Source organism: Myotis lucifugus, unplaced genomic scaffold, assembly GCF_000147115.1.
Source record: "Myotis lucifugus unplaced genomic scaffold, Myoluc2.0 scaffold_302, whole genome shotgun sequence".
NCBI lineage: Eukaryota > Metazoa > Chordata > Mammalia > Chiroptera > Vespertilionidae > Myotis > Myotis lucifugus.
In genome coordinates, this window is record NW_005871350.1 from 285556 (window position 1) to 312462 (window position 26907).

The following is a 26907-nucleotide window of genomic DNA, read 5'->3' on the forward strand; positions in this document are numbered from 1 at the left end:
CTGATCCGGTGCCGGGAGGCATATTACCCTTTTACTACATTGAATAGAGGCCTGGTGCACGGGTGGGGGCCGGCTGGTTTGCCCTGAAGGGTGTCCTGGATCAGGGTGGGGGGTCCCCACTGGGGTGCCTGGCCAGTCTGGGTGAGGGGCTGAGGGCCGTTTTCAGGCTGGCAGGTGACTGAAGCTCCCAACCACTCCTTTTTTTCTTTTTTCTTTTTTATTCTGGGCCAGCTTTAGCTCTGAGGCCTTGGCTGCTGAAAGCAGGTTTCTGGCCTTTGTTTACCTTCTGTATTTGAAACAATGTTGCGGTCCTGCTGGCTGAAGCCTGGCTGACTAAATCAGGTTTCTGGGATTTGGTTTAGCTTCTATATTTGTTACAATGTTTCTTAGAGTTGCAGCTCAGAGGCTGGCCAGGCAGGCAGGGAAGCTTGGCTTCCTCTGTTACTGAAGCAAGCAAGCCTCCCTGTTCGTGTCAGCTGCCTGGCTGCCGGCCGCCATCTTGGCTGGCAGTTAATTTGCATATCTCCCTGATTAGCCAATGGGAAGGGTAGCGGAGGTACGGCTAATTACCATGTTTCTCTTTTATTAGATAGGATGGTGCTGGAAGTCCTAACCATAGTGATTAGAAAGAAGAAAACATAAAAGGCATCAAAGTTGGAAAGGAGGAAGTAAAACTCTCATTATTCGCAGATGACATGATATTGTACATAGAAAACCTTAAAGACCACCAAAAAACTACTAGATTTAATAAATGTATTTGGTAATGTAGCAAGATACTAAATTAACACCCAGAATTTGATGGTATTTTTATACACCAACTAGAGACCTGGTGCATGAAATTCGTGCATGGGGGGGGATATCCCTCAGCCTGGCCTGTACCCTCTCCAATCCAGGACCCCTCGGACATCCCTCTCACAATCTGGGACCACTGGCTTCTAACCGCTCACCTGCCTGCCTGCCTGATCACCCCTAACCACTCTGTCTGCCTGCCTGCCTGATGTCCCTAAATGCTCCCCTGCCTGCCTGATCACCCTTAACCACCTCTGCCTGCCAGCCTGGTCACCCCTAACTTCCCTCCCCTGCTGGCCTGGTTGCCCCTAACTGCCCTCCCCTGCTGGACTGGTCGCCCCTAACTGCCTCTGCCTCGGCCCTCGCCACCGTGGCTCTGTTCGGAAGGATGTCCAGAAGATGTCCGGTCTAATTAGCATATTACCCTTTTATTAGTATAGATAATGAATTCTCAGAAAGAGAAACTAAAAACACAATCCCTCTTACAAAAAAAAATTAAGATACTTAGTTATAAACTTAACCAAGAAGGTAAAAGACCTGTACTCAGAAAACTACAGTACATTGAAAAAAGAGATAGAAGAAGATATACACAAGTGGAAGGATATACTGTGTTTATAGATTGGTAGAATTAATATCATTAAAATGTCCATATTACCCAAAGCAATTTATAGATTCATTGCAATCCCTATTAAATTACCAATGGCATATTTCACAGATCTAGAACAACACTCCACAAATTTTTATGGAACCCAAAAAGACCCCAAATAGGTACAGCAATCTTGAGAAAGAAGAACAAAATTGGAGGGACCACAATATCAGATATCAAACTATACTACAAAGCCATTGTAATCAAAACTGCATGGTACTGGTACAAGAACAGGCATATAGATCAGTAGAACAGAACAGAGAATCCAGAAATCAATCCAGGCCCTTATGCTCAATATTTGACAAAGAAGGCAAGAGCATGTAATGAAATAAAGACAGTTGTTTCAATAAATTGTGTACAGAAAATTGGACAGGTACATGCAAAAAAATTAAACTAGACCACCAACTTACACCAGCCATAAGGATAAACTCAAAATGCATAAAAAACTTTAAATTGTGAAACCATAAAAAATTGTAGGAGAAACCATAAGCAGCAAAATTTCAGACATCTCTTGTAGTAATATGTTTGCTGGTACATCTCCTAGGGCTAGGGAAACAAAGGAGAAAAGAAACTAATGGGAGTACTTCAAACTAAAAAGCTTCTGCATAGCAAACGAAACCATTAACAAAATGAAAAGGGAGCCCACGTCTGGGAGAATAAATTTGCCAATGATACATCTGATAAGGGGTTAATTTCCAAAAGTTATAAGGAACTCTGCAACATAACAAAACAAAAACAAATAATTCAATTAAAAATGGGCAAAGGACCTAAATAGACACTTCTCCAAAGTGGACATACAGAATGCCCTTAGATGTATGAAAAAATGCTCAAAATCAATAATTATCAGAGAGATGTAAATGAAAATGACAATGAGGTATCACCTCATACCTGTCAGAATGACTACCATCAACAAATCAACAAATGACAAGTGCTGGTGAGGATGTGAAGAAAAGAGAACCCTAGTGCACTGCTGGTGAGAATTCAGACTGGTACAGTTACTGTGGATTTCAGTATGGAGTTTCCTAAAATATGACAAATGAAACTGCTATTTGACCCAGTGATCCCACTTCTAGGAATATAGCCTAAGAAACCTGAAACACTGCTCAGAATATATGCATCCCTATGTTCATAGCAGTGCTATTTACAATAGCTAAGATCTGGAACAGCCCAAGTGCCCATCAGTAGATGAGTAGACCAAAAAGCTGTGGTGCATTTACACCATGAAATACCATGCAGCTGTAAAAAGGAAGGATCTCTTACTCTTTGAGACAGCATGGACGGACCTGGATAGTATTATGCTAAGTGAAATAAGCCAGTCAGAGAAAGACAAGTATCACATTATCTCATCTGTGGAATCTAATGAACAAAACAAACTGATGAACAAACTAGATTCACAGACACAGAAGCATGGAACACTGTCAAATCTCAGAGGGAAGGCGGGAGTGGTGGGGAGAGATTAACCAAAGAACTTATATGCATATAAGCATAATCCATGTACACAGACAATAGTGTGGTGAAGGCCTGGGGGGTGGCAGTTGTGAGGTGGAGGGGGTCAATGGGGGGGGGAGAGAAACATCTGTAATACTTTCAACAATACAGATAAATTTTAAAAAAGATTGTTTTGGTCTATTTGGGTTCTTTGAGATTTCATATAAATTTTAGAATATTTTCTTTATTTCCGCAAAAATAAAAAATGCCATTGGAATTTTAATAAGATTTTCATAGAACCTATAGATCACTTTGGTTACTATGGACATTTTAATAATTTTTTTCCATTTTATTTTATTTTTTTCATTTTAACAATATTAACTCCAATTCATGGACATGTGGTCTTTTTCATTTTAAATGTTTTCTTTAATTATTTTAAACAATGTTTTATAGTTTTTATTTCAGCTTTATTGAAATATAATTGACATACAGTACTGTAAAAACTTAAGGTGAATAGCATAATGACTTGACATACATATATTATGAAATCATTACCACAATAAGTGTAGTTAGTATCCGTCACCTCACTTAGTTACAAAAATTTTCTTTCGTTGTGATGAGATTTTTTTTTGGATTTACTCTCTTAGCAACTTTACAATATACTTTACAGAAGTTTTAACTATAATCACCATGTTGTACATTATATCCCCCAAATTTAATGATCATAACTGGAAGTTTGTACCTTTCAATCACCTTTACACAATTCCCTCACTCTGAGCTCCCAGTTCTGATAACCACAAATTCAATCTCTTTTTCTATGAGTTTGATGTTTTTCGACTCCATATGTACATGAAATCATGTAGTATTTGTCTTTTTCTGACTTATTTCACTTAGCATAATGCCCTCAGGGTCCACCATACTGTTGCAAATGGCAGGGTTTCCTTCTTCTTATGGCCGAATAATATTTCATTGTATATATGTACCACATATTCTTTATCCTTTTATCCATCAGTGGACACTTAAGTTGTTTCTTGTCTTGACTGTTTTGAATAATGCTGGAGCAAACATGGGAATGCAAATATCTCTTTGACGTAGTAATTTTATTACCTTCAGCTAAATACCCAGGTATGGAATTGCTGGGTCCTAAGGTGATTGTATTTTTAATTTTTTGAGGCACCTCCACAGTTTTCCATAGTGGCTATACCAATTTGCTATCCCACCAATATTGCACAAGGATTCCTTTTGCTCCACATTCTCACAAGCATTTATCTCTTGTCTTTTTGATGATAGCCATTCTAACAGGCAGGAAGTGATGTCTCATTGTAGGTTTTACTTGCATTTTCCTGATGATTAGTGATGCTGAGGATGTTTTCATGCACTTGTTGGCCACTTGAATATTGTCTTTGGGAAAAATGTCTATTCAGGTCCTTCATATTTAATTGTATTATTATTGTTGTTGATATTAGTTGTTAGAATTCTTTATATATTTTGGATATTAACCCCTCATCAGATGTATGATTTGCAAGTATTTTCTAACATTTCATACATAGAAATTTTTCATTTCATTGATAATTTTTTGCTATGCAGAATTTAGTTTGATATAGTTCCACTTGTTTATTTTATATTTTGTTCCTTGTGCTTTAAGTGTCACATCTAAAAAATCATTACCAAGACCCATGTCAAGGAGCCTTTTCTCTATGCTTTCTTCTACTTTTATGGTTTCAGGTCTTACATTTAAGTCTTTAATCCATTTTGAATTTTTATGAGTGGTATAATATAGCGATCTAGTTTCATTTATTGAAGAGACTATATTTTTCTCCACTGAGTATTCTTAGCTCCGCTGTCAAATATTAATTGATCATATACACATGGGTTTATTTCTGGGGTCTTCATTCTGTTCCATTTGTCTATGATGTATCTATTTTTATGTCAGTACCATGCTGTTTTGAGTAATATAGCTTGAAGTCAGAAAAAAGCATCCTGCTTTTTTCTCTTTCTTGGGATTTATTTGCCTATTGGGAATCTTTTGTGGTTTCATTCAAATTTTAGGATTTCTTTTTCTACTTGGACATCAAAATTAAAACATCTTTCCGTCAAAGGACAGAATCAACAAAGTGAGAAGATATCCTATGGAAGGGGAAAAATAATTGCAAATTCTATATTTGATAAGAGATTAATATCCAGAATATATAAAGAACTCCTACAACTCAACAACACCAAAAATAACCCAAGCAGAAAATGTACAAAGGACTTGAATATACATTTCTCCAAAAGAGATATACAAATGACCAACAAATATGTGAAAAGATGCTCAACATCACTAATCATTAGAGAAATGCAATCAAAATCACAATGAGATAGCATCTCACACCCATTAGGATAGCTACCATTAAAAAAAAGAAAAGAAAAGAAAAGAAATGTTGATAAGGATGTGGAGAAATAGAAACGCTTAAACAGTACTCTGTTCGTTGGAATGTAAAATGGTGCAGCCACTATGGAAAACAGTGGGGTAGTTTCTCAAAAAGTTAAAAAAAAACTACTGTATTGCCCACCATCCCACATTTGGATATATACCCAAAAGAATTTAAAGCAGGACCTCAAAGAGAGATTTGTACACGCATGTTTATTGTCACACAATAATTGCTTGAGGTAGAAGCATTGACAAATATCCATTGACAGATGAATGGATAAATAAATGTGATCTATTCATACAGTGGAATATTATTCAGCCTGAAAAGGAAGGAAATTCTCACACATGCTACAACATGGATGAACCTTGAAGACATTATGCTAGATGAAATAAGCCAGTCACACACAAAAAGATACAGTGTGATTCCTCTTATATGAGATGTCTAGAGTAGTCAAATTCATAGAAACAGAAAGCAGAATGGTGGTTGCCAGGGGTCGGGGTTAAGGGGGGGATAGGGAGTTGTTGCTTAATGGGTGTAGAGTTTCAGTTTTACACGATGAAAAATCGTGGAAATGGTTGGTGATGGTTACACAACAATGTGCACGTAATTAACAATACAGAACTTTACACTTAAAAGTGGTAAATTTTATGTTATTAAGATGCTTTTAAATATTAAAACTTTTGCTCTTTAAATTCTATATTTAAGAGGACAAAAAGACAGGTACAAAGTGGGAGAATACTAGTATATTTGTAAGCTACATATCTGAGAAAGGACTAATATCCAGAATATATTCACATCTCTTAAAACTCAACAGAAAATAAATAGGCCAATTAGACAATGGTCAAAAGACGCGAACAGACCTCTCACCCAAGAGAAGATAAAGATGCAAAGGGAATTGCAGCACTTGCACACGTGTGCCCTTCCCAGAGCAAGGAAGATTTATGTTCACATGCAAATCTGTACACAAATGCTTAGAGCAGCTTCACCTGAAACAGCCACAAACTGGGAACGACCCCAATGCCCTTCCGTGGGTGAGTGTCTAAAGAAATGGTGTTAGACCAATAAGAAGGAATGACCCATTGCCATATGCCACCTCATTCACCAGTTGCCAGAGGATTATGCTTGGTGAAAAAAAGCCAACCTCAAAAGGTCACATCAGGGTTACTCTGTTTATATAACACTTAAAATGACAAAAGTATATCTCCTCTTGGCCTTTGGCTAAGATCAAGTGTAAAATGACAAAAGTATATAAATTCAAGACCAATTGTTGGTTGCCAGGGTTAAGGAGTGTTAAGGGTGAGAAGAAAGTGGGTGTGGTTGTTAAAAAAAAGGGGGGTAGTATGAGGGCTCCACTTGATGATAAACATGTTCTGTAGGTTTATTGTATCAATGTTGCTATCCTGGCTGTCAAATTGCACTAGAGCAGCAGTTCTCAACCTGTAGGTCGCGACCCTTTTGGCGGTCGAACGACCCTTTCACAGGGGTCGCCTAAGACCATCCTGCATATCAGATATTTACATTACGATTCATAACAGTAGCAACATTACAGTTATGAAGTAGCAATGAAAATAATTTTATGGTTGGGTCACAACATGAGGAACTGTATTTAAAGGGCCCGAAGGTTGAGAACCACTGCACTAGAGGTTTGCAAAATATTACCATTGGGGAACCTGGGTAAGTGACACCTGGATTCTCTGTATTATTTCTTTCAACTGCATGTGATTCAACAATGATCTACACTAATAAAAGACAAACATGCAAATTGACCGTACCTTCGAGACACCTTAAGCCACGCCCACCAGCCAATCAGAGCGACTATATGCAAATTAACCCAACCAAGATGGCGGCCGGCAGCCACGGAGCTGGAGCAAGCAGGAGGCTTGGTTGCCCCAATGATGGAGGAAGCCAAGCTTCCCGCTTGCCGCGGCCTGGCTCTGAGCTCCACTCAAAGCAACAAAGTTTCAATTATAGAAGATAAATAAACCCCAGATACCTGCTTTCAGCCAGCCATGGCCATGGAGCTGGAGTGAGCAGGAGGCTTCCCTCCCGCCCGCCCTGGCCGGCTCTGAGCTCCTCTCAAGGCTACAAAGTTTCCATTATAGAAGGTAAATAAATCCCAGAATTAAAAAAGAAAAAAGAAAAAAAGGAGAGGCTGGGAGCTTCCGTTGCCGGGGGGCTTGGCCAGCCTGAAAACGGTCCTCAGTCCCTCACCCAGACTGGCCAGGCACTCCAGTGAGGACCCCCCACCCCAAAGGGGGTGTGGCCAGCCTGAAGACAGCCATCAGCCCCTCACCCAGGCTGGCCAAACCTCCATGGGGTGAGGGTTCCCACTGCAGGGGGGCTTGACCAGCCTGAAAACAGCCATCAGCTCCTTACCCAGGCTGGCCAGGCACCCCAGTGGGGACACCCACCCTGAAGGGGGTGTGACTAGCTGCAAACAGCCATCAGCCCCTCACCCAGACTGGCCAGGCACCCCAGTGGGGACCCCCACCCTGAAAGGGGTGTGACCAGCCTGCAAACACCCATCAGCCCCTCACCCAGGCTGGCCAGGCACCCCAGCAGGACCCCCATCCTGATCAGAGACACCCTTCAGGGCAAACCAGCCAGCCCCACCCGTGCCCCAGGCCTCTATCCTATATAGTAAAAGGGTAATATACAAACTGACCCTAACAGCAGAATGACTGGGAATGACTGGTCACTATGACACACACTGACAACCAGGGGGAAGATGCTCAATGCAGGAGCTGCCCCCTGGTGGTCAGTGCGCTCCCACAGGGGGAGCTCTGCTCAGCCACAAGCCAGGCTGATGGCTGCCAGTACAGCGGTGGTGGTGGGAGCCTCTCCTGCCTCCTCAGGATGTCCGACTACAGCTTAGGCCTGCTCCCCGCTGGCAAGTGGACATCCCCCGAGGGCTGCCGGGCTGCCAGAGGGATGTCTGACTGCCAGCTTGGGCCCGATGTAAGCCAGCAGGTGGACATCCTCTGAGGGTTCCCAGACTGCAAGAGGGCATAGGCTGGGCTGAGGGACCCCCCTGAGTGCACAAATTTTTGTGCACTAGGCTTCTAGTCTCATAATAAAAGCTTAATTGTAAAAGCATATAATAAAATATGATGTGACTGTTTAAAATGCAGTACATTTTATTTGATCTTTAGAAACAACCTGCCAATAAAATACTTAAAATAGAGGGAATTTGGGTTTGAGTGGATTTATCAGGCAAGGTTCAGTCGGGAAGAGGGCCACCCCGAATGAGAGGAGAGGAGAGGAGAGGAGAGGAGAGTCATGGGAGGAGTGAGTGAGGATGTGGCATGGCCCGTGCTATGGGATGTTACCAAGGTGAGTCCTAGGCAAGCCACTAGCTGTTTCACAAGAAGCACTGGTACCGAGTACCAAGGCAGCATGCACAAGGAGACCTGGGCTTTCAAGGAGCAAGGCCAGCCCAGCATAGACCCAGGAAAGCTGAGCTCCTGGGGATCTGGAAGACCCATTGCCTCTGTCCAGCCCCAGCAAGTGTCTCTCAGTGTGAGAGTCAGAGCTCTGCTCAACTTGCAGAATTTGATCTCTACAGGATTAGACAAGAGCAAGTCATCCCAGCACACAGCACAGATGAGGTCACCAAAGAAATGCATCCTCCAAAGACAAGGATGTAAGGGTCACCTGGTCCCAACATATAGAGCCAAGCTTTCTGTGGACATGGTGAGCTGGGGCTGGGCGAGTGTGTGATGGAGAGGAAGGAGCGGGCTCACACGCAGGTGCCACAGGGCACCGTGAGGGCCGAGACTGGAGGTGTGCTCACTATGCGTCTGAACAGGAATGGCCAGGGTACAGGAAGGTGCCCTGTGGGGGAACTCCACAGCACAGCGCTCCAACATAGGCCCTGGGCACAGTGGACTGCCCCTGAAGGAGCACTGGTGTTGGGAGACCATTCCTGACAGCAAGTAGAATTGGAGCTGGTGGAGATCAAACAAGGTGGCACATGCTCACGCAACCTCAGGATCACACACACTTCCCAAACAGGATTCCTCTTGTGGGCAGCAGGAACATCTGGCAGGATCGGGGTGGGGGAAAAGCCACCGTGGCTCAGGCTCCTTCAGCAGCTTCTATAACACCTTCCCTAGCTCTGAGCCCACCTCTCAAATCCCTCTGGGTGGCCTGGCTGGTCACTCACCAGGCTCCTCCTGCCTCAGACCAAGAAAGGGCTGCAGTGGCCTTTCCTGGAGGCCTTGATGGAGGACCAGAGGCCAGGAAGCTCACCACGGGAACCATTCGATCTGTGCACCTTGGAGCTCAGGAGTTCCGGTGGAGATGCCTCAGAGACTGGCAGGTGGGCTGAGGCTGAGAGACCAACGTGCCCAGTTGCAATGTGCCTGGGCTTTGATGGGGGGGGGGCGGGGGGAGGCTCTCTTTATAAGCTGGTTACCTCTAGTGAGACTGCCCTGACAGCCTCTTTCAATCCATGAACCAAGGAAGGGCAGTTCTGCTAAATGGACGGTTCCCCAAACCCCAGGAAGGTGCAGGGCCCTCACCCTCTTCCCCAAAACAAAACAGTGAAATAGATGATGCCTCCTGTGGTTCTGGTTTTTATTAGTGTCTGTGCATATACTGCGTGTGGAGGCCAGGCCAGGTGTGCAGCCTAGCAGTGTGACCCCCCCACCTATACACTGCAGGACCGAGCGCTCAGCACACTTGGGCCAGGTTGTGCTTCTTGTACAGCAGCCCCGCCTCTTCTCACGCTCTCGCACAAAGGCACGCAGACGTGCTGTGGGGAAGGTCACCGCGGAGGGCTGGGAGCAGGCTGGGCCCTCCTCTGTCAGCCATGGGCACTGCAGGCAGCTGGATGCACACGGCCGGCCCCTGGAGCATGGAGAGTGGTGGTGGTGGTGGTGGGGTGTCAGCCTGCTCTGGCGGGTGCAGGGCACAAGGGGGATGGGCAGGACCGGCAGCTGGGGGCGGCAGGGTCGGGGTGGGGGGACAGGGCCACCTTACCAGGGGTGCGCGCACAGCGTGCTCTGCAGGAAGGCCACGGCTCCCCCGGACAGCCCCGCGTAGCAGCGACTCAGCAAGATGAGCCCTTTGCGCAGGCCTTTCTGCATGTCTCGCGTGCCCTCGCTGCTCACTGGGTACTCAGCGCTCAACCTGCGCGGGAGCGAGGTAGGGGACTCGGGTCACAAGGGGGTCTGAGGTCATCCTCATGGATCCCACACCAGCCCCCACAACCCCCCCGCCTCCCGCCCCTGTCACGCGGTGACTCACATTATGAACGCCGTCACACCGATGGCCCAGATGTCAGTCTGTGGAACGGCACCCTGGCCCTCCAGGAGCTCCGGGGCTGGGAAAGCAGGTGCACAGGTGAGGCCTGGAGGCGGGACTGCAGGAGGGACTGGCTCCTGGCCCACCCCTTACCCCACGCACCCATGGTCTCCACATAGTCTTTGAACCTCTCTGAGGGCAGGACCCTTTCCTGGGCGAGGCTCTGGGCGTTGCCCAAGTCGACCACCTTGAGCAGGTTGTACTCTGTGACGATCATGTTCTCGGACCTGAGGTCCAGATGCAGGATGCGCTGTGCGTGCAGGTACTGGGTGGCGCTCAGCATCTGCCACAGGTAGTCCTTCACCTCAGATTCTGAATAGGAGGCCCTGGGGGCACAGGGGAGGGCTCAGCTTGGTGGGTTTCGCTGAGCCCCTTCCTGGTGGAGGCGGATGCGAGCCAGGAAGTGAGCCTCCGGCATTGTGCCCCTCCTCCCCCAGCCTGCATCAGGGCAAAGAGGCCCCTCACCGCTCGGCCAGGCAGGGGAGCAGCTCCGGCCCTGAGCACAGCTCCAAGATGAGGACCAGGTGCCGGGGGCTGAGGTAGGCGGCCTGCAGCTGGGCCAAGTGCGGGTTGCGCAGGCCCTTGAGGGCCTCGTACTCGCTAAGCACGGCTGTCCTGTCCTCCGGGCGGTAGGGGATGATCTTGGCGGCCAGCTCCCGTCCACTGGCCTTCTCCCGGCACTGGCGCACCACGCTGAAGCGGCCCCTGGAGAGGAGGCACAGGCCAGGCTACTGAGGACCCCTCCTGTCCCCCACGTGCCCTCCTGCAGCCCCTTCCCACTCTCAGAGCTGCAGGGAGGAAGCCCAGCAGGGAAGGAGGGGGTGCAGATGCTGGAGAGCGGATTGGGGAGCGGCCGCACCTTCGGATCTGTGTTTGGAAGGCGAAGGTCTGCGTGCTGGGGAGCGGCTGGGCTGGCGGTGCAGGGCAGCTCTCCTCGGAGGCTGTGGGAAGGGAAGCCAGTGACTCCCCCTAGCCCCAGCTCCCCAACCTTGTCTCCTCGCACCCCTTCCCTGGCACCCTTTAAACCCACACTTGGCCTCTCATTCTTTGGACCATTTGGGGAGGGAGGAGGGGCAGCATACTGGCCAGAAAAAACCTTCCCAGTGATTGTATGTATTTTGGTGAAGTGGCAGGGCAATTCCAAAGGGACCACCACCCGACACCCCCAGGTCCTGCAGAGGCTCACCCAGGTGCCTGGGCCCTCCCAGGTGGACCTGCTCCGAGGGGCTGCTGTAGGGACCCATGCCGGCCTTGCTGACGCACGCAGTCCGAAAGGCATACACACCGCCTCTGGAAAGCTTGCTGGCCAGGTAGCAGCAATCAAAGATGTCTGAGGCCAGCGTGCTCCAGCTGCCACCTGGCCACACAGAGCGGGTGAGGGGTAGCTCCAGGGCTCCCCACTCCAGAGTCCCAGGTGGAGAGACCCCTCCCCGAGTAAGGCTGCCCAGGAGCACAGAGGGGGGCAGTCCTTCCCCCCTGGGTGCCCAGAAGCACAGATTGGCCTGGTACTTCCCGCACCCCCCCTCCCTCCACTAGCCACAGGGCCCCCCAGGAGTCGACAGCACAGGCACAGCCCTACCTTCTAGGCTGCACTGCACAATGTAGGTCACAGGGCCATAGGACTCCATGGGCTTCCAGACCAGCAAGACCCCATCAGTATACACCTCCCCAATGTCTGGGCGCGGGGAGGACGAGGGGCGCTCTGCAGGGCCCACAGTCAGGGGTCTGAGGTGGGCTTCCAGGGGCGGCCCATGCAGCTCTGAGCCCCTGTCCCCACCCCCGCATCCTACTGTCAGGCCCTGAGCCCACCCTCCCCTGGTCCCATAGATTCCAGGGTCCCATTCCAGTGCTGCCTGGCAGAGGGACCCAGTGCCTCTCCTGCTGGAGGCTCAGGAGGTGCCTGCCTGCCTGACCACAAGGTTCCTTCATCTCGTGTACATTCAGGAGCCCATGGAGTGGCCCTCACTCGCAGGCCCCTGCCCACCCCAAGTTCTGGTCAGAGATGCCTCAGCTTGGCTGAGTGGTAGAGCAGGGCATCTGACCCCCTCTAGGGATCAGTGGGGTCTAAGACCAGGCCTGCCTGACCCATTGGAAACTCAGGGAGGGGGTGATAGCCTGGAGCAGTCCCCGCTGAGATGGCCTGGCGAGGCCCACACACACCTGCCTTCCGGAGGACAGCTGTGGTGGCTGCCGTGCCCAGGGCATTGTGCACGCTGCATGTGTACACGCCTAGGTCCTCAGTGGTCACCACCAGGATGGTCAGAAGGTGGAAATTTTTTAGTGTGGAGGAGATGAGGAGGCGGCTGCTGCTCTCCAGGATGACCCCATCTGCATTGGGACAAAGCAAGCCTGGGGGGAAGCTCAAAACACCCAGCCCCACACCCTATCTGGGCCTCAGTTTCCCTCTGTAAGTTGATGGCCATGAAGTCAAGGAATACCCCCTGCTGTCCTGCCACGCTTCCACCTCCTCGCCGACACCAGGATAGCTCCTTACCTTTCTCCCAGGTGGCCTGGGCAGCTGGCTGGGCCGACACTTGGCAGGCAAGAGTCACAGACTGGCCCAGGACCACGGTCTCATCTGCAAGCTCCCTTAGGAAGGATGGCGCTAGAGAAGGGACGTGGACCAAGTGTCAGAGGTGATCTCAGGCAGAGCATACAACCCGAGGTGGGGATACTGGAGAGAAGCCCACCCCCACCCAGTTCATCTTCAACACTAGCACCTCCTCCAGGAAGTGCTCAGTCTGGACAGCCAGGGAGCAGAGCAGCCCATCTGGGCTCAAGTCACTGTGGGTTTAGCTTGCCCCCTGCTGGTCTGGGCACTGTGGTCTCCTGGGCAGCAGGGGGACCCAGTCCCAGGAAGCACATTCACCTTGGTCTCTGCTCTTCAGACCCGACAGCCGGAAGGAAACTAGGCCTGCCTTTTTCCTAGGGGGACCCTCCTTCTCTGGACCTGCATGGAGGACAGGACCAAGGGAGGTCACACCAAGAGGCTGGCCCCTTTGGGCAGCCAGCTGCCTGGCACTGCCATCAGGAGCACGGGAGGAGGACTCTGGGGCCACCTACCACCCACTGCCAGATTCCCATGTCGCAGGAAAGCCCAGATCCTAGGGGTTTTGGGGGAAACAAACTAAATCTGCTGAGGAGTCCACCCCCTCTCTAGCCTGTCAGCACCTGTCCATTCTGAGTGGGAGGACCTCTGGCAAGTAAGGCCAGCAGCTCAGGGGTACAGGTGCCCGGAAGTCCTGGCTGAGATCTGGGGTCGGGTGGGGTCAGTGAGGGTCAGGGGTCAGGAAGACTGGCCCCGGAAGGATCCTCTCCGCGGGGGTGTAAGCCCTGCAGTTGCCCCAGGTCCCAGCACTAGGTCTCAGAGGCGCATGGGAGGGGATGAAGCCAAGAAGATGGCCTTGGGAACAGAAGCCCATGGGCATGGGGGGGGGGCGGCACAGGCACAGGCACAGGCACAGGCACAGGCACAGGCACAGGCAGGGGCAGGGAGGGCTTCCTGCCTCAGGTGGGCCCCTGAGCTGATTCCTGGGCGTGTGTGCAAGGTGCCCCAAGGTACAGAGGGCACACCTGGCCAGGCCCAGAAGCCCCCATGATGGCGGGGTGGGGGGAGACTCACCTTGAGGCCTGCCTCTTAGGAGGCTGGAGATGTGGGCCACTGAGGCCCTCACCTTCTGGCGCAGCCCCAGCTCCACAGGCTCGTCCAGCAGGGCATGCCGCCCGGGGAAGCGCCGGCCACTGGAGGGGGGTGACCACTTGCGCTTCCTGCTGCCACCTGCCTCCCTGAACAGGGCCTCGCTGTCCTCCAGCTCTTCCCTGATCTCCAGGCTGGCAGGCAGGCCCAGCCCGCCCTGCCAGGACCACGTGGCCTCTGGGAGCTCAGCCAGCTCCTCCCTGGCCTCCGACGCTGGGGATGGTGGCAGCTCTGGCTTGGGGATCTTCCTGAAGAGCATGAACTCAAAGGGAAGGTACTTGATGTCGTACAGGTCCGACAGGTTGAGGTAGGCAGGCTCCACCTCCGATATATCCAGAGACATGGTGTCTGCTGCCTCCATGTCCCCTGACAGGTCCTGGATCTGCACCAGCGACACCTGGGACCCCCTGCCCCCGCTGCCCTCTGGCAAGGGCACCACGCTGGCCTGGGGGAGTGGGCTGTCGGCCCCCGTTTCGTCCTGTTCCTCCGAGGACTGAGAGGTGGCCCAGGTCATCCGGGCCCACAGGGGTCCCTGTCCCAGTATGCCTCCCGCATCCCCGCCAAAGGCAAAGGCGCCATAGCCGGCCACCCCTGCATAACCACCATGGTGCCCAAGGGAGAACTTCCGTGAGGTCGCCTGCTCCCGAGGCTGAGGTGGGCTGGGCTCAGACTCCCATAGGCCCTCTGTCTCCTGGGCTAGATCCTTGGTGTCCAGGGAGGAGCCGGGCGCCATGCCAGATGGGGAGGCTGGCCCTGGAGAGCTGGGGGGACGGGGCCTCCCAGGGAACAGGGTGGCCTCCAGCCCCATCTTAGGGCCTGGCTGGAGGCTTGCTTGAGCTGGGGAGGAGGGAGCCTGCAGTCCCCGGGAGAGGAAGGAGCCAGGAGCTTGGGGTGCAACAGCCTCAGGGGGATCAGAGCCCTTCCGGGTGACAGGGCCCCTCTGGGGGTGATAAAAAGGAGCCGGCTGCCCCCCACAGCTGTCCTGGGAGGACCCCTCTTGCTCAGCAAGGCAAGGATCTCCACCAGAAGATGAAAATGGTCTCTGCCCTTCCCGAGACTCCATTTCCGGGGCACCTGCCACCTCTCTGGGCACGCTCTCCCCTCCTGTTTCAGCCTGGAGGCCCCAGAGGGTGGGGGAGGGACCCTGCCCCTCATGGCAGCCCCTCTCCGGAGGGGCCGGCCCCACGGGGACAGTCGGAGCCCAGGGAATGGCTGCGGCAGGGGCCTCCGGGGGCGCCGGTGCTGGCGCTGGGCGGCCGCGGGGAAGTGTCGAAGGAGGGCGGCTCCTCTCGGGCGGCCGCCTCCTCCAGCGCGCGGTGCTCCAGCAGCGGCTCGCGCAGGCCGGGCACCGTGCTCGCGAAGTAGCCGCCCTTGAGCAGGTGCCTCCGCCGCGCAGGCACCCGCCTGCCCGTGGCCGTGGCCGTGGCCGTGGCCGTGGCCGTGGCCGTGGCCGTGGCCCCGCGCGGCGGACTCTGGCCGGCCTGCTGGTAGAACAGGCTGCGGATGACGCTCTGCCGGGGCACGCAGCCCGGGGCAGCTGCGGGCTCGGCGCCCCCGGGCGATGCGGGCCGAGGCGCGGCCTCCTGGGGAGGACAGGCCTCGGCCTCCTCCGGCAGGCTGGCCGACGGCCGCAGGAACCCTCGCGGGTGCACCAGCGGGGAGTGCGTCACCGGGGAGGGTGGCAGAGACTTGGCCCGGGCAAAGGGTGCCAGCTCGTTGTCGGAGGACGAGGAGCTGCTGGAAGAGGCGCTGGCGTCGCCGCGCAGGTGCCGGGCCACGCCGAGCGACGGGCTGTCCGGCGGGCCCTGGAGCAGCTCGGGGATGGAGCGCATCACCAGGATGGACTTGTAGCTCATCAGGGAGCGCTGGGGGCGCGGGGACGAGGGGCGTCAGCCAGTGCCCACTGCCTCCCGACTCCGGTGCCCCCAGATGGGGGACCCAGGAGGCGGGGCGCGTTAAAAGCCCTTGTCCTCATTCCCTACACCCCAGGACTCTGTGTTTATGTCCGTCCTGTCAGCTCAGGGAACACAGATTCTGAAAGAAGGATGCCCAGCCCCCACCTCCTTGCGCACAGCCAGCCCTGGGACCTTAGCTCCCCCCCACCTGCCTCTAGGCCCCTCCCTGCCTCCCCCTCAGCCATCCCTCCCCGCCCCGCACTGCCTCCGGGCTCACCTGCCAGCGGCTGCGCGCCAAGAGGAACTTGAGTTGCTTGGTGTTGATGAAGTGGGCCTCCTCCGCGGGCAGGGACTTCTGGGGGGCCCGGGTGAGAAAGCCACGTGTGTGAGGGGAGAGCCTGGTGTACCCTAGAGCCCGATAGGCCCCACCCCTCTTGGCCTCATTTTTCCTCCCTGTTCGCCAGGCCTGCCAGATTCACCCTACTCACCTGGAACCAGGGGTGGGCAAGGCACTGGGCTGCACTGGGCCGGCTTCTGTGGGGAGACCAAGCCAGGGGTCAGGCCAGGGGTGGGCTGGTCCCCTGAACAGGGGGTGGGGGAGGAGAGCAGGGCATGCACACTCACTCCGGGACCCTCCGCAGGGCAGCCTTGATAAAGTCCTGAGCATCCGGGCTGAGGTGTGCAGCCACCGGGCTGCTCCAGGACACCCGCCCCTCCAGCACGTTCAAGAGGGTGGCCCGGTCACTCTCGCCCGCAAATGGGGACACGCAGGTCAAGCTGAAAGCACAGTGAGTGTCGGGCCCTCAGACATGACCCCGGATCTCTGGGTCCCCTGGGGTTGGTCGGCGGAGCCCTGACTGGGATGGCCTCTTAGTTCCCTCAGAGTCCCAGCAAGTGTCTCAGACTTGCCCAGGTATGCAGGCCCAGGCCGGAGTGAGGATCTGGGCTCAGTCTACACCAGCAGCGTCCTCAGGGCAGTAACTGCGATGGAGGGCCTCTGGGCAAACCAGCCAGACCCTTTGAGCAAACAGCTCAGCGCTGTGTCTCACGACCCCACTGGGAAGAGCTCCTCTGGGACAGGGTATGGCGAAAAGCCCGGGCACAACCCCTTATCCGAGGTGGCCCACTGCTTGTTTCCAAACTAGCAGCCCCTTGGGCCCCAGGTCTCTGATCTGGGGAGGGCCTGCGGGTGGGGTCTGGGATTTCTTCTGAGGAGATGGGGCACAGGTCTGCTCACCTGAGGTAGGAGATGACCCCCATAGCCCTGTGGGAACAAAACCACAGCTGTGAGTCACCCAGCCGGGCCCCCAGGTGAGGGGCATGAGGGGAATGGCAGCTGAGAGGACGGCAGGCAGCGAACGGGGGGATGGGCTGTCACGGTGGCTTTGTCCCGGGGGCCCACCCACTCACCAGATGTCAGAGGCCTCGCTCACAGGGGTCTGCTCGATGATCTCGGGGGACACAAACTCAGGGCACCCGTACTTGCTATACTTTGGCTCTGCCAAGGTGATTCTTTGGGCAAAGCCAAAGTCGCAGATTTTAATGTCTTCCCGAGCAGGATGCACCATCAGGATGTTGGGGGGCTGTTGGACAGAGTCATGAGTGGGTAAGGCCTCAACCTACGGAGGTGACTCCTGGGGCTGCCAGGTCTGGCGGCGGCGGTGGGGGGGGTGGGGGGGGTGGGGGGGGTGGGGAACTAGGGAGTCTGAGGAGCTGTTCCATGAGACGAAGAGGCCAGTGGGGGCCGGAGCAGGTTTCAGTACCATTTGGGGGCAGCCTCTGCTCTATCAGAGCCACACCCCACCTGCAGGGGCTGCTGGTAAAGTAGTGAGCTTCCCATCCCCAAAAGTGAGTAAATCCTGACAGGAAAACTGGAAATGGTGGGCCTGTGCCTTTCCAGCCTGCAGGCCCCAGGCTCCCATCTGCCCTTCCCAGGGCTCTGGGGATGCAGGGTGGTTGGGGCAAGTACCTTTATGTCCAGGTGGAGGATGCTGTGGCTGTGCAGGTAATGCAACCCCTCCGCCAGCTGCTGGATGTAGACCTTGACCTACAGTGGCAAAGGCCGTTGCTCAGGCAAGACAGTCAGCCTCGACCTCCCCCTCCCCTCCACTTTCCTCCCTGCCCTGCGCCAACCTACACCTCCACTCCCTCCAAGCCTGGGACAGTCCCAGAGGCAGTACAAAGCCTCCCAGACCCCATGAGCCTGGGCACGGGGATTCCTCTGGGCCCTGAAGGTGGGGAGGGTTTGGATGTGTGAAGCCGCCTGAGCAAAACAGGAAGCTTGATGTTTCAGGAGAAGGCAAGGGTTGGCCCATTGGCCAGGTGCAGGCTGGGAGAGGGAAGTGGTGAGCCCTGGCCAGGAGGTCTCTGAGAGTTGACTGAGGAGCTGTGACACTTTGTGAGGCCCTGGAGACCCCAAAAGGTCTCTGAGCTGGGGCACACTGTGCAAGAGGGGAGGTTGTGTCTGCTGGGCAGGAGGTCAGGGCGGGGGGTGGGGGAGTAGGAGGCCTGGTGGGTATACATGCAAGCCTATTGGCTGGGCAGACAGCTCAGGCTGCAGTCACCTCAGCTTCTGTCACCACACTCTTCTTGAACAGGCGGTCCAGTAGTTCCTCTGATGAGCACCTGGGGCTCAGGTCAAGGAAAGCTCTGGGGCCTGGAACCCACCCGGCTCCACACCCCACGGCAAGTCTTATCTTGGGGTGGAAGTGGGGTCCATGCTGGGGAGGTGGGCCCTCTGGGTTGAGGAGAGAGCTGAGGCCAGGAGCCAGCAGCAGCATTGGAGTGGAGACATCCTCTACTCTGCACAAAGCCCACACCCCCTGCAGGGACCGGGGTCGCTGACTGGGGGAGGTGGGGGGGAGTGAGCACGTGACACCCAGAGACTCTTAGCAAGTGGTGGGGTGAGACCCAGAGGGGGCAGGGAAGGGGTGTGGCCCTCCCTCGAGCCTGAGTGGACAAAGTAGGAATCCCAGCACTGGGGCTCAGGGCTGCCATTTAAGCAGCCTGACCTCCTGCTGAGAGAGGCCACATGGAGCAGGGGAAGGGCCCTCTGGACGCAACCCTGCCCGAATTCCCGACTCAAGGGGCAGCGGGCTATGAGGACAGGGCCATGTCTGGGCTGGTTAGTCACACAGCATCGTAACAGGAACGTGGGAGGCCCGGCTGGCGGCCCCCACAAGGAAAGCAGGACCGAGGACACCAGGATCGCAGGCCCGCAGCGCCCGGGGACCCTGCTCTCCCGAGGCCTGCTCCCTCCTGGTGCTCTTGGGGCTGGGGGCTGGATACAGCTCCAGGACAAGGATGAGCGTTTTGCGCGTCTCAAACTGGTCCAGCAGCCTGGTCACCAGCGGGTGGCTCAGCTCTGCCAGCACATCTCGCTCCTGGTAAGCCTGGGTGCGCGTCCTGCTCCGCAGGGGGATGAACTTGGCAGCACAGGACATCTGGTTGCCCTTGTGCTGCACCCTCTTCACAAAGCCGAACACACCTCTAGGAAGAGGGGAGCCCACGCTGACTCCCAAGACGGCTCCAAGGAGGGAGGTGGGGTTCCTGGAGGGCAGGGGCTGGGGGAGCGGGTACTGGGGAGGCAAGGGCATCCTAGAGGTAGGGGTCCCAGGGTACGGGCTCCTGAGGATGGGAGGGTACTGGAGGGGGGAGGTGAGGATGGGATGGGGGGGGTCTTCCAGGAGATGGGAGCTCCCAAAGGGCGGGTTGCAGTTGATAGGCGGGCAGATTCCTGAGAGGGGAGGATTCTGGGAGAGCAGGGGCTGGGGGCTGGACAGGGTTCCCAGACGTCCAGAGAGGACTGAGGGGTGGCCTCTGATAAGTGGGGTCCTCAGGAGGTAAGGATTTATGGGGGACCAGGACTCCAGAGGGCAGGGTTCCAGGGGTTGGGGCTGGGGGTCCTGGGCTAGGGACTTCCAGCAGGCCAAGTTTGGGGGGCCTGGGCAGGGATGGGGGGCGGGGCTCCTGGGGCTGGGGGGAGGATACCCTCCCAATCTCTTCCTTGACTTCGTAGAAAAGAGTGCAGTTTTTCCTCCGATAGCTTTGCTTCTCCCGAACCCCAGCTTCGCTGGCCCCCGTAGCCAGGGAGCAGTTCAGGTGCCAGTGTGGACAGAGATCACCACCCCCTCACTGTTCCCCAGCTCTGTAGTATCTGCGGAGCCCACAGGACCCCACGCCCGCAGGAAGCCAGACTGGGACCTGGGAAGGGTTCCCTGATTCACCTCCGTGCACCAGCAGCTCCGCCTTGCACAGCACCTGGCCGCCAGCGTTTTGGGCCAGGCAGGTGTAGACACCGGCATCGTGCTGGGCCACATCCCTCAGCACCAGGGAGTAGGTTGTCCCTTCCTGCTGCTGGCTGAGCCGTGCACTGTCCACCAGCTGGACGCTGTCCTGGAGGCACAGGTGGGGGGTGACCATCAGCCCACCCTGCCTTCCGTGAGTGACACGCCATGTCCAGTGGGGATTTCACACTCTCCCTCCAGATACAGGCCCCACCCCACACGCATCTCTACCTTATACCAGGTCACTGTGGGCTGCGGGTTGCCCTCGATGACGGCCTGGAATTCCGCTGTGCTGCCTCCCTGTGCCTGCACATCCTCGATGGTGACCTGCATGGACGGGGGTCCTGGGGGTACGGAGGAAAACCGTGGGGAGAAGTCCAGGCTGCACAGCACAGCCGCCCACCGCAGCCCACACTGCAGTCTGTGAGCGGGGGCCTGCCTCATCGAGACCCCGGTGGGCTGGCAGGGACCCAGGCGCCCCGGGCGCCCCAGGCATCTCAAGGCCCCGAGACCCTCAGGGTGACAGAGCCCCTCGGCCTCCTGATTCGGCGCAGGCTCCGGACAGTTAGGAGGTGCTTCTGAGCACTGTCTCCCCGCTTGAACCCGGCTCTTGGAGGCAGGCACACAGGGCATGCTAACTTAGGCTGCAGAGAGGCCACCTAGGTCCCTGCTGCCCGTGCTCCCCTCCCAGGGATGCCCCTCGGAGGGGACTCAGGGGCTGGGGTCGCAGGGGCTGGCCGCAGCAGGCTGGCACACATCGGATGGCTCCTCCGTGCAAGTGTCCCCCAGCCGACTGCCCGGTGGGCACACGCGTAGCCTACTTGCTGCGGCACCCAGGTCGCTGGCCTTGTACACGTATGTCCGGTGCATGGTTTCTGTGAACACGTGGCTGCAGACATCCCAGAGCTCAGTGGCCTCCGTCCCCGGCCAGGCCGCGCTCTCCATCCTGGGGTCATGCAGCGGGGTGAGTTGGCTGCCACCCACCCACTTCTGGGGTTGGGCACTGACCCTGGTGGTAAGATGGGCCCCTGCCCCACCCCACCCGGGGCTGCAGCCGACTGCATGGGAAGGAATGCAGAGACCGGGGCCCAGCCCTACGTGTGGGGGGGCTCCCCGAACACCTCTCCTCCTGTACTGCCCTTTGGCTGGGGTGGGGCTGGTGAGGAATGTCCTGGGGTGCTGTGCGCCCACTTCTTACTCCTCCTGCCCTGCTCGCGGACGTCCCCTCATAGAAAGCCCCACCCAGTGTGCCAGGGACATTACCTGATGGGCACCATGCGTTCCTGAGCCGCCGCAGGAGCCCCCGAGTCCTGATCCTGGCTCCCAGGAGGGAGAGACTCAGGCACCTTCCTGGACTCTGCTGGGGGGAGGCCAGGGCCTAGTGAGACAGAGCTTGGGATGCGCCGGGGGCTGTCCCCAATGACATGCCCCTGTCACCCTCCAGGGCGCAGAGGGTGGGAGCACAGGCAGAGCAGGGGCGCAAGGGTCCGTGTCCCCAAACCCGGGACTCTTTCCGCGCATGTGCACCTCCTCCAGGGCACCCACCTGTCCTAGCCGGGAGCCCGGGCCACCAGCCCTAAGGCTGCCCACCTCCCCCACACCCCATCCCACAAGGGGGTGCGGCACCTCGGTGGAGAGGGCCCCCTCGGCAGCATCCCTCGGGTTGCATCTGTCAGGGGCAAGGTATCCTCCTCCTTCCTCTCCACCCCCCTCCTCTCCTACCCTGAGCACAGGGTGCCCAGGCTCTGACCCAGGTCTCTGACACCCAGGACAGATGTACTCAGGGTGGAAACCTCCCTGAACTGCCTCTCCCCTGCCTAGTTTCGTAGATGGGTGACAGCCTGAGTGAGGGGTGGGCCTCGCCCAGGGCCCCCGTGCAAGGATCCCAGTGATACCTGGGTCCCAGGGTTCTTCCACTTCACTCCCAGGGGATGAGCACCCATGGCGACCAAGGCTTGGGTCAGCACAGAGGAGGGGTCTGGGAGCAGGTGGTACTTGGCAGTCAGCCTGCCACTGGGCCTCACCAGATTCATCTGCAGCCTCAGTGCCTAGGAGCTGGGGGCTGGCCTCCTGGAGAGCAAGTGGCTCCCTGGGGCCCAGGCCAGCGAGGTCCCCTGCAGAGGGTCCCGGAGCCTCTGGGCCCACCAGTGTCCTCTGGACAGATGTGCTCTGGTCCACTCGCTCCAGGGCAGTTGGGGGTGGGACAGCAGCACCTATGGGAAAAGTGGGTCAGCCTGTAGGCGTGAGACATGACCGAGGACCTGAGCGGGGGCTTCAGGAAACCTATCTCGGTCCTTAGAGATGCCCAGGTAAGACGAACAGGCTGCCCTTCCCACCCACCACTCCTCTCTCAGGAGGCGCTGGAGGTGGAAGCCTGAAAGAGAAAGGGGCCTGGGAGTGGGTAGAGATGGTGCCAGGGCACCGAGAGCAGAGCCCCACCACTCCTGCCCTTGTGCCCAGATGCCTTCAGGAGAACGCCAACTCCTCAGGAGCAGCTGAGCCTGGCCACCCTCCATGTGCCCTGTCTGCCCCAAGGTCTCAGCTCTTGCCATCCCTTCATCCTGTGCTGACCTCCCTCATGGCTCACTCTGGACCCCAGGCCCAGTGGACCTAGCCCCATAATAGAGGGAAACCTGCAGCCAACTGAGGGGCCTGGGTACCCACAAGGGGTGGGCTCCCTTACTGCCCTCCCATAGCAGACCCTGTCCCCCGCCCAGGACGGGACTCCACCAGAGGGCCTGTCTGGCCCAGGTCACTGCCCCTTCATCTGGCCCTGCCCTGGCCTCCAACACAGCCCCCACCTCTTCCCACCAGACCCTCCCTGCCCTCAGCCTCGGGTGCAGCCCCTTCCTCCGCCTGGCTGCCAGCCCCAGGTGGCATCACTGTAGTCGGACAGGTGTGCCCAGTCATGCCCACTGCTCCATTCCCAGCAGGTCCCCCTGCCTAGAGCCCTCCCCTGCCCCAGGACCCTCTCCAGCATTATGGTACCCACCCTGTCCTTTCCCACTCCAAGGAGGACCCCACACATCACACCCCCATCGTCTGTCCTGACAACAGCCTGGCTGCACAGGGGCAGGAAGGCCTGCCTGCTCGAGTGCGGGCAGGCTGGTCAGGTGAGTGCGGTGCCTCCACCCAGGGACCTCAGACGGCCAGGACCCACCCCAGGCTGCAGCAGAGGGGGCCTGGGCTGCCACTGGTTGGTCCCCAGGGCTAGGCCTAGCGGGCCCCTACCGCCCAAGTTCCAGAGCCACTGGAAGAAGCAAGAAGAGCAGAGTACAGGGTGTGGGAGCCAGTTTATTATCATCATGGAGTCAACTAGCAGGGGCTGCTTCCCACCCAGACCCTGGCCCCTGCTGCAGGGGAGGCCTGGAAAGTCTGCAGAGGGCACCCCGTGTCCATGGGAACATGTGCCCCAAGAAGCCCCCACTGAGATGGGGCAGCCTGGGCGTGGGCAGGGGTGTGCCACAGCAAAGAGAGATGGGAGACCACAGCCCAGACGGAGACTACCTGCTGTTCCCCCACAGCTCTCAGTAAATCTGGGTTACAGCTGTGCGGACAGTGTCCTCAGCTGAAGACCCCGGGAGGACAGGCAGCTGAAGTCCCGAGTTGCTGGAGAGCAGGGGGTGGTCAGAGCACATGTCCTGAGGTGCTGGCTTCAGGCCCCTCTCCTGAGCTCAAAACTCACAGCGGCTGTGAAGCAGGTAGGTACGGTGCCAGGCAGGGTCCTAGGCCCCAAGGCCATGCCCCTTTCTGCTGCTCTCATGCAGCCCTGTCCGCAGTAAACTGGCTCTGAGAGCGTCAATGTCTCACCCCCCAGCCGCCTGTGCCCTTGAGGGTCGAGGGTCGCAGCCTCAGCCCTGGGACGGACTGGGGTCCTCATCCCCGTCAGGCCGAATGTGCAGGGTGACTGTCTCACCCACTGTCCCAAAGCTGACCGTGTGGGTGGAAACCTCCGTTTTGAAGCTGCTCTGGCCACTGTCCGCAGAGCGATGGACTTGGGTGCAGAAGGATGTGGCACCCCTAGCCCGGGAGACACCAACAGGGCGGAAGACCTGGGGCCTCGACAGAGCTGTTCCCTGGGGCACGCAGCTGAAGAAGCCAGGCGGGGCTCGGGGGCCTGGGGGGCGCCACACGTCGAGCAGGATGGGCTGTCCCACAGTGGGCTCACTGATCTCTCTCTGGAGCACCGAGACCTCGCAGGGTGGGTCGTCGGAGACACTGGGCACGGGGCTGCTGCAGCCGAAGGTCTCCCCTTCCTGGGGTGTGTAATCCTCCAGGTCAGCCAGCGTCAGCACACAGCCATCGCGTGTGAGGATCTTGGGGTCCCAGCCTCGAAGGTCCTCGGCGCCCAGGGGCTCCTCCATCAGGTGGACACCTCTCCCCTCCTGCACCTCCAGGGGGGCCTCCTCTTCGGTGGCCCCAGGAGGGGACAGCTCATGGGTCTCCAGCCCAGCGTCCACCCAGAAGACTCTGCCCTGGGTCAGGGGCTCCTGGGTCAGCAGCTTGTTGTTGGAGTTGTTTGTGTTGGGGTCTCCTCCGGGGGTCCCACCAGGAAGCGTGAAGAGAAGCCCCGCTGAGCTGCCAGGCACCTCTCTAGCTGGAGACGCACCCCTGGAGCCTGTTTTCTTCACCTGGACTTCGATGGTCTCCTCGACCTCCACCCACTTGGGCCTGGGCCCGGTGCCCCTGGGCAGGGCTGGCGCATGGGCTCCGGGCTCTGTCACGTACAGCGTGGGTACAGGGGGCTTCCAGCCTGGCTCCTCCCCTGGCCTTCGAAGTTGGCCAGCCCCTGGTGAATGCAGCAGCTCAGGGGCGGACAGGCCCGACCTGGGTGAACTGGCAGGGTGCCGGGAAGGCGAGCGGGAGGGAGACTTGCTGGGGGACTTGAGGCGGCCACGCGGGCTCTTCACCACGGTGGTGATGGTCTCCTCTCTGCAGGGAGAGGGCCGAGAGGAGATGGCACGGAGACCTGCTGCCTGGCTTGCCACCCATGCCACCAGCACATTCAGAGCCAGCAGGAGAGATCAGGTTAATGTACCAGCAAGCAAAGGGTGAAACTACATAAGCTCCTACACATGCACTTGAGCCCAATCTCTGGAACCCCCAGCCAGAGAACCAAAGAAACAAACACAGAGTCTCATCTGGTCAACCACGGGCTCTGGTGCGCAGACCTCAAATAGGAGTTGAGGCATCACTGCATCACACAGGTGCCTCCAAGCCCCAGACCAAGTCCAGTGTGCAAGTCCCTGTGGGTAGTATTCCCTGTTCATAGCTGTCTTATTTTGGATGCCAGTCCTCTCAGAGCTAATGGCCAGTGTGCAAGGACACTGCCCCACAGTCCGCCTTGTCCGTCCCACCAGTGTTTTGTGCTTTGTATCATGGGGTGGGGGCCCAGCAAGCTCTCAGAGGGCAGGTGCCTCAGTGATCTTGAGTTAGGGGCAGACTGGGCAGTTGATGCCACAGGTGCAGGTGTGAGAAGGTTGTCAGAGCCCTGAGCTGCAGTCTGGGTTCCTGGCCTCTTGGTCTGGTGGTGTGAGGCTGGGCAAGGACACTTGGTCCCGGGTGTGACTCTGCTGTCAGGCTTTGTGACCTCAGACAAGCTCTTCCCCTTCCTGGGCCCCATCTTCCAAACAGGGAGTGGGGGGAGAAGAAGCAGAACTCAAGGCCAGTTGCATGTGGGTGCACGTGGGGTGCTGACTGGGGACTCTGCAGCAGCACTGGGGGATGGGTCTGGCCCCCTTTTACGGGAGTGGACAAGACTCAAAGAGGCTCAAAACTTTCTCAGGACCAAGAGTCAGAAGCCCACCAGTCAGCTAGGTCCTCCTCGGCCGTCTAATGCCCTGACCTGGCTGGGTGCTGAGGGCGAAATGAGGAACAGGCAGGGACAGCAATGGGCTGAGTAACACACAGCTTTCCTGGGCCCCAGGACCTGCATTTCCTCTTGGGCTCAGGCAGAGGGACTTGGTGTGCTGTTGCCAGCCGCCTGCCTGATCAGACGTTGTCTCTCTTTCTCCAGCGTTGCTTTTGTCTAACTCAGGGCTCCATCCAGGAGCAGTTACCCTCAGGCATGGCCCCAGAGATTTGTGGCCACACCTCAGGGTGCAGAGCAGTTAGAGGTCCTGCCTCCTCCAGCCCTCACCTGGAAAGGGGAAATGCTATCTCCACTTCACTGAGGAGAAACTGAGGTTTGGAGTCAGAGCCTACTCAGGGCCAAAACCTGCCTTCTTGCCCCACACTCAGGCCCAGAGGTCAGAGTCTGCCCAAGCATCACGGGAACCTGGGCCAGGTCCCATCTGCTGGCCTCATGCTGCCTAATTGGCTAAGAAAGGACAGTGGGTCAGGTGGAACTGGGAAACTGGATCACTCCTCTAAAAGGCACTCCCACCTTGGCCGGTGGTGCTCAGTGGTTGGAGCGTCAGCCCATGACCCAAAGGTCACAAGTTCAATT

At 56.4% G+C, this 26907-nt stretch overlaps 2 protein-coding genes across 2 annotated transcripts in view; both read right to left on the reverse strand.

Annotated features, from left to right (window-relative positions):
- Window positions 1–9013: 9013 nt before the first annotated feature.
- Window positions 9014–24201, reverse strand: LOC111828216 (obscurin-like). The gene is made up of 29 exons (XM_023763817.1): window positions 24145–24201; window positions 23691–23709; window positions 22484–22672; window positions 21723–21816; window positions 21281–21405; window positions 20691–20803; window positions 20377–20568; window positions 19462–19925; window positions 18738–18798; window positions 18143–18220; window positions 17584–17756; window positions 17411–17437; window positions 16798–16950; window positions 16662–16707; window positions 16451–16528; window positions 15750–16143; window positions 14204–15682; window positions 13451–13531; window positions 13076–13186; window positions 12742–12909; window positions 12161–12283; window positions 11768–11938; window positions 11441–11522; window positions 11047–11286; window positions 10684–10907; window positions 10525–10600; window positions 10258–10407; window positions 9835–10125; window positions 9014–9074 (listed from the first exon to the last, which is right to left on the reverse strand). Exons 1-29 carry the CDS (start codon window positions 24199–24201, stop codon window positions 9014–9016), a joined length of 5520 nt encoding a protein of 1839 aa, XP_023619585.1.
- Window positions 23734–26907, reverse strand: part of OBSCN (obscurin, cytoskeletal calmodulin and titin-interacting RhoGEF) — a 62062-nt gene continuing 58888 nt past the window's right edge. Inside the window, exon 45 of the mRNA XM_023763818.1 lies at window positions 23734–25391. Within this exon, the coding sequence (XP_023619586.1) occupies window positions 24311–25391 (1081 nt within the window). The 3' untranslated portion in view covers window positions 23734–24310. The remainder of the gene's footprint in view (window positions 25392–26907) is intronic.

Excerpts from the sequence above, each read along its gene's own strand:
- LOC111828216 (XM_023763817.1), bottom strand. The coding sequence starts at position 24,201 with ATGGCCTTGGGGCCTAGGACCCTGCCTGGCACCGTACCTACCTGCTTC. Across the intron at positions 13,187-13,450 it reads TCTGAAGAGCAGAGACCAAG|CGCCATCCTTCCTAAGGGAG; the intron begins GTGAATGTGCTT and ends TCCCTTCTCTAG. Across the intron at positions 11,939-12,160 it reads TGTGCAGTGCAGCCTAGAAG|GTGGCAGCTGGAGCACGCTG; the intron begins GTAGGGCTGTGC and ends CTGTGTGGCCAG.